At 36.8% G+C, this 6868-nt stretch overlaps 1 protein-coding gene across 1 annotated transcript in view; it reads right to left on the bottom strand.

Moving 5' to 3' along the window:
- The window catches only part of LOC148952960 (uncharacterized), a 205338-nt gene that overhangs the window by 55729 nt on the left and 142741 nt on the right, over positions 1–6868 (bottom strand). Inside the window, exon 9 of the mRNA XM_089088205.1 lies at positions 5199–5300. Within this exon, the coding sequence (XP_088944331.1) occupies positions 5199–5300 (102 nt within the window). The remainder of the gene's footprint in view (positions 1–5198; positions 5301–6868) is intronic.

Below are 6868 nucleotides of genomic sequence, written 5' to 3'. Positions count from 1 at the left end.
TGTTTTCATTTGTAATTTTTTTTGTATTTGTTAGTTTGTTTGTGTTATTGTTTGCGTGTGTTTTATGTTTTGCGTGTGTGTGTGTGATTTTTAGTGTGTGTGTGTGTGTGTTATTTTTTTGTGTGTGTGTGTGTAAGTTTTTGTGTGCATGTAAGTTTTTGTGTGCAAGTAAGTTTTCGTGTGCATGTGTAAGTTTTTGTGTGTGTGTGTGTGTGTGTTAGTTTGTGTGTGTGTGTGTGTGTGTGTATGTTTTGGCGTGTGTGTGTTATTTTTCGTGTGTGTGTGTTTGTGTACGTGTTCGTGTGCATGTGTTAGTTTTTGTGTGTGTGTAAGTTTTGGCGTGTGTGTGTAAGTTTTCGTGTGTGTATGTGTAAGTTTTGTGAGTGTGTGTGTGTGTAGGTTTTTTTGCGTGTGTGTTTGAGTTTTTTTGTGTTCTTGTGTTAGTTTGTGTGTGTGTGTGTGTGTGTGTGTGTTAGTTTTTGTGTGTGTGTATGTTTTTGCGTGTGTGTGTGTGTTTTAGTGTTTTTGTGTGTTTATGTTTTGTGTGTGTGTGTGTGTGTGTGTAAGTTTTTGTGTGCATTTAAGTTTTTGTGTGCATGTAAGTTTTCGTGTGCATGTGTAAGTTTTTGTGTGCTTCCCAAATCATAATTTTCTGAAAGGACACACCTATGAAAGGCTAAGAAATCTAGCTTAGAAAGGTCAAAAATAGCAAATTAACCATCCCAAATCATAGGTTTCAGTCAACACACACCTACGAATGGCTATGAAATCCTGCTCAGAAAAGTCAAAAAATATCAACCCACACACCCCCAAATCATAGGTTTCAGACATCACACACCTACGAAAGACTAAGAAATCCGGTTATGAAAAGTCAGAAATAGCAAATTACATATCCCAAATCATAGGTTTCAGACAACACTCACCTATGAACGGCTAAGAAACCTAGCTCAGAAAAGTCAAAAATAGCAAACTAGTCATCCCAAACTATATGTTTCAGACAACAAACACCTATGAAAGGCTAAGAAATCCAGCTCAGAAAAGTCAAAATTATCAATCCAACCACCCCAAATCATAGGTTTAAGACAATACACACCTATGAAAGAATAAGAAATAAAAATCAGAAAACCATGAAATAGAAACCCACACATCCCAAATCATAGGTTTCAGACACCACACACCTACGAAAGACTAAGAAATCCGGTTATGAAAAGTCGGAAATAGCAAATTACACATCCCAAACTATTGGTTTCAGACAACATTCACCTACGAAATACTAGAAAACCTTAGCTCAGAAAAGCCTGAAATAGCAAACTACACATCCCAAATCATAATGTTCTGACAACACATACCTATGAAAGGCTAAGAAACCTAGCTCAGAAAAGTCGAAAATATCAAACTACACATCCCAAATCATAGGTTTCAGACACTACACACCTATGAAAGACTAAGAAATCCAACTCAGAAAAGCCCAAAATAGTAATTTACATATCCCAAATCATAAGTTTCAGACAGCATTCACCTACGTAATACTAAGAAACCTTAGCTCAGAAAAGTCTGAAATAGCCAACTACTCATCCCAAACTCGAATTTTCAGACAACAAACACCTATGAGTGATTAAGAATCCTATCTCTGAAAAGTACAAAAAGCAAACTACACATCCCAAATCATAATTTTATGAAAGGACACACATATGATAGGCTAAGAAATCTAGCTCAGAAAAGTCGAAAATAGCAAATTAACCATCCCAAATCATAGGTTTCAGTCAACACACACCTGCGAATGGCTAAGAAATCCAGCTCAGAAAAGTAAAAAAAATAGCAACCCACACACCCCAAATCATTGATTTCAGACACCACACACCTACGAAAGACTAAGAAATACGGTTATGAAAAGTCGGAAATAGCAAATTACATATCCCAAATCATAGGTTTCAGACAACAGTCACCTATGAACGGCTAAGAAACCTAGCTCAGAAAAGTCAAAAATAGCAAACTAGTCATCCCAAACTATAGGTTTCAGACAACAAACACCTATGAAAGGCTAAGAAATCCAGCTCAGAAAAGTCAAAAGTAGCAATCCACCCATCCCAAATCATAGGTTTCATAGAACCCACGCCTATGAAAGACTAAGAAATCCAGCTCAGAAAAGTCAAAAATAGCAAACTACATATCCTAAATCATCGGTTTCAGTCAACACACACCAACGAAAGACTAAGAAACCTAGCTCAGAAAAGTCAAAAATAGCAAACTATTCATCCCAAACTATTGGTTTCAGACAACATCTACCTACGAAATACTAGAAAACCTTAGCTCAGAAAAGCCTGAAATAGCAAACTATACATCCCAAATCATAATTTTCTGACAACGCATACGTATGAAAGGCTAAGAAATCCAGCTCAGAAAAGTCGAAAATAGCAAACTACATATCCCAAATCATAGGTTTCAGACACCACTCACCTATGAAAGACTAAGAAATCCAACTCAGAAAAGTCAAAAAGAACAAACTACATATCCCAAATCATAAGTTTCACTCAACACACATCAACGAAAGGCTAAGAAACCTGGCTCATAAAAGCCTGAAATAGCAAACTACTCATCCCAAACTATTGGTTTCAGACAACATTCACCTAGGAAATACTAGGAAACCTTAGCTCAGAAAAGCCTGAAGTAGCAAACTACACATCCCAAATCATAGGTTTCAGACAACACACATCAACGAAAGACGGGTGCTCGGGGAGAGCCTTTGAGGGTCTGGGGGTCCCTTGTGGGGCGGGGGTCCTTTGGGAGCGCGGGGGGACCTTGGGGGACGGGGGGAGGGGCTTGGGGGGCGGGGGAGGGCATTGGGGGGCCTGGGTGGGCCTTTGGGGCGCCGGGAGGGTCTTTGAGTGTCTGGGGGACATTTGGGGACCGGTGGAGGGCCTTTGGGACCCCGTTGGTCCTTTGGGAGCTTGATGTGCCTTTGGGGGGCCCGGGGATGGCATTTGGGGGTCTGGGTGGGCCTTTGGGGCGCCGGTGGCCCTTTGGGAGCTTGGGGGCCTTTGAGTGTCCGGGGGGACAGTTGGGAGCCTGGGGGACATTTGGGGCCTGGGGATGGCCTTTGGGGGTCTGGGTGGGCCTTTGGGGGACCGGTGGAGGGCCTTTGGGAGTTTGGGGGGCTTTGAGGACCGGGGGCTTCCTTCGGGGTTGGGGTAGGAGGATTGGAACCCTTTGGGGTTGGGTTAGAGGACCTCACAACACTGTTCAAATGAAACTTGTGTATTATAACGACCACACTCAAATTCTCTTCTAAAATCTCTTCAAAAATCTTCTTTTAAAATGTCTCTATCTGTTTCGCCGAAATAGTTCCATAACCTGTCTAAAACGGTTTCGCCCAAATAATCCCTAAACGTAAATTCAGCGTGTTCCTTTGTTATTGGCATCTCTGCGCTAACGCATTTCAAATTAATATGAAACCTTTTCGCGCGCTAAAACAATTCATCGCTAAGATGTTTCTTGCCTAATTGTTTCCATGGCCTTTGGTTATTAATATCCTTTGGAGTTCGACCAGTAGAACTGTTCCCGAGGCAAAGACATTAATGATTTGGATCTATTCCTGGAGAAATGTTTCTAGGCGAAAATTTTTAAAGTCTGACAGATGATTTCATTGATTGATTGATCTGTCAAGAAAGGGGAAATTAATTTGTTGTTTCTAAGGGGAATTATTGATTCTCGATAGGTGAATTGAGGTCGACAGCACAGGTGTTCTGACTCGTGACTACACCACGTGGTTTATGGTTTTCTCAGTGAGAAAGTTCCTGTTTTTTCAAATTCTCACTGACAAAAACCAAAAAAACAACCAAAAAAGTGAAATAGTTCCTGTTTTTCAAATTCTCACTGACAAAAACCATATAACAGACATGAATTGCTGTTGACATCCATTAAAGTGAGAAAGTTCCTGTTTTTCAAATTCTCACTAACAAAAACCATAAAACATCCATAATTTGATGTTGACATCCGAGAAAAACATCAAATAAATCGAACAACACACATAACCATCCATGAAAACAACCATAAATGTGACAAAATTCTTGGTTTTTCAAGTGAGAAAATTCCTGTTTTTTCATTCTCACTGAGAAAACCATAAACCACGTGGTGGGGTCCGGAGTAACACCCCCTCCTCTACTGAAGTTTTTTAATTGATGTAAAGCCGAAATTCAAAGTTCAAAATAATGGCAATCGAACTGTTAGTGCTCAGAAAAATTCTAGCTGTCAATAATAGCACTGTTCATGTAGAAAATTTTCAAGTTTGATTGCTGAACTGATCACTCTAAGCCAATTGAAACCACTCATGCCTGCTTTCAATTTTTTTTATCTTGGCAAGAATTTTCCACAAGGAAGTAATCAGGGATGGATCTATACCCCAAGCCTGTTCAAAGTCTGTATTTTATGAAAGGTTCAAGTGAGTCGTTGGGGTCACAAATAAAAGTTTTTCTTACACTTTCAGATAATGTTTTGACAGCTTAATAATGGATCGTAAGGAAGGTAAGAGAATCAATCCTCTTTCAAGAAATTTGTGTCCTTATATAGTAGAAAGTTCATAACTTTTACACTTAGAAATGCCTCTAAGAGTTTTCAATTTATAAGTGTATCTGCTACCTCCGTGCTCGGACGAGATCTGTACTCGAATATGCCAACCAGACATAGCCTTCGTTATGAGGGAGCGAAGGTGGCGATACCTTAGGCAAATGCTCCGTGTGCCAGATCATTGACTTCCTAAAATGCTCCTCCAACGGCAACCGGAAGGCACCCGTCGCCGGGGAAGACCAGAAAAGTATCAATCCCAGAGTATCATCCCAGAGTGTAAAGACATCTACGTGGTGGCACACTAAAGGGAAGACTGCAGGCTACTCACTGAAACCCTGTGGGCCTCTGGAGGTACTGGAGAAACTATGTAAGTGAGGCTGTTACCACTTTTCCTTCAGAGGATGTTTTTCTATACCATGTTTTTTGAACAGTGAAGGTTTGTACTGACTTCCTGGCAAGTACATAAACTTGCTGCTTTCGCTGAATATCAGACTCTAACTTACAGCTAAATTAATATTATTTTTAACTATCTGCCAATCCAAAGTTATTTCTTATATCTATATACCTAATAAATTCTGTTATAAGATCTAGTAATATTTATACCATTTACAATGTAAATGAAGTAAAGCAGCTACCTGAGGGTCATTCCAGTATTGCTTGAACATGTAAGGCCCTTTGAAGCAAATCTCGCCAGGTGAATTTGGTCCCAAGAGTTCACCTGAATTTTGATTGATTACCTAAAAAAAAACATGTTCTTGCAATGTTAAACGAGCATACCGTACTAAATAAGAAAGGAAGAAAGACTTGAAAATTGATACGTTTTTAAATTGTTGCAGTTTGATGGAAATGAGAATCCCAATCAAGTCTTGCAATTTATATGTATAAATCGCACGTATATATCGCATATATATATATATATATATATATATATATATATATATATATATATATATATATATATATATATATATATATATATATATATATATATATATATATATATATATATATATATATATATATATATATATATATATATATATATATATATATATATATATATATATATATATATATATATATATATATATATATTATATATATAGAAACATTGTACCGGGAGCCCGGCACGTGGCAGGCTTCTGTATAGGGATTCTCATTGTCGCTGGTTGTTTACGGAAGACAATTTGAGACAATTTGCTGCATTTTCATATTGCAGTCTTTTCAAAATATTTGATTTTTAAATCAAGTTCGATTTCTAACAATGATATCTACTAAGCTTCAAACTTTTGGTTTTATTTTTTAAGGTTTTGGAATTGCTGTAATCACTTTTGAAAATATATACAAATATGTTTGTAATTACCAGCCGCTGGGCCCGGCACTTGGCACGCTTCAGCCTTCTGTATATGGATTATCATTGTCGCTTGTCCGCAGAAAATTTGCTGTCTTTTCATACTAAACTTCAAATTTTTGGTTTTCTTTTTTAAGGCTTTTTGAATTGTTATAATTCCTTATTAAAATATACACAATTTTTTTTTGTATTTACCAGTTTTTGCTCTTTACGCAATTTAATGTCTTTTCATACTGTGTCAGATTCAAAGATATTTGATTATTATAGCAAGTCTAATTTCTAACAACGATTTCTACTAAGCTTCAAACTTTTGGTTTTATTTTGTAAGGTTTTTGAATTGTTGTATTCCCTTGTTAAAATATATAAAAAAAAATTTTAAATTACCAGTTTTTTGCTGTTTCCGCAATTTAACGTGTTTCATACTGCAATCTGTTAAAATATATTTGATTATTGAACCTAGTCCGATTTCTAACAACGATATGTACTATCCTTGAAACTTTTGGTTTTCTTTTTTAAGGTTTGTGAATTGTTTTAATCCCTTGTCAAAATATAGAATCATCTTTTGTAATAATTGCAAATTTTAGTTTTTGTGCCTTCCTACTGTCATAATATAATTGGATACGTTCAAACCTGTAAGCTTAATCACGTAGCGAGTTGATTTTACCAAACAAGTAATAAACTAATTTTTAAATTTTCAGGTATATTTCTAGTTTGAATTAAAAAATTAGAATTTTTTCTCGGGCACCGGAAATATTTTTGCAGTTTACATAATAACTTTAGCGATTCTGAACTGGACTTAAAAAAAATTCCAATTTTTTCATGTCTTGAAAAGACATTGCTTATTCTTACAAGAATAGAAATTTGGTAATGATGTTTTTCATTTTTGACACGGTTTTGGATTTTGATTACTTCAAACAATTTAGTAGTGGCCTCTGCTTTAGCTGCCCGTATTGG

This window comes from Artemia sp. Qi Xiang Cuo, chromosome 4, assembly GCF_049724085.1.
Source record: "Artemia sp. Qi Xiang Cuo chromosome 4, ASM4972408v1, whole genome shotgun sequence".
Classification (NCBI taxonomy): domain Eukaryota; kingdom Metazoa; phylum Arthropoda; class Branchiopoda; order Anostraca; family Artemiidae; genus Artemia; species Artemia sp. Qi Xiang Cuo.
The sequence above is the reverse complement of the archived record's forward strand: the minus strand, read 5'-3'. Positions and strand labels throughout refer to the sequence as shown.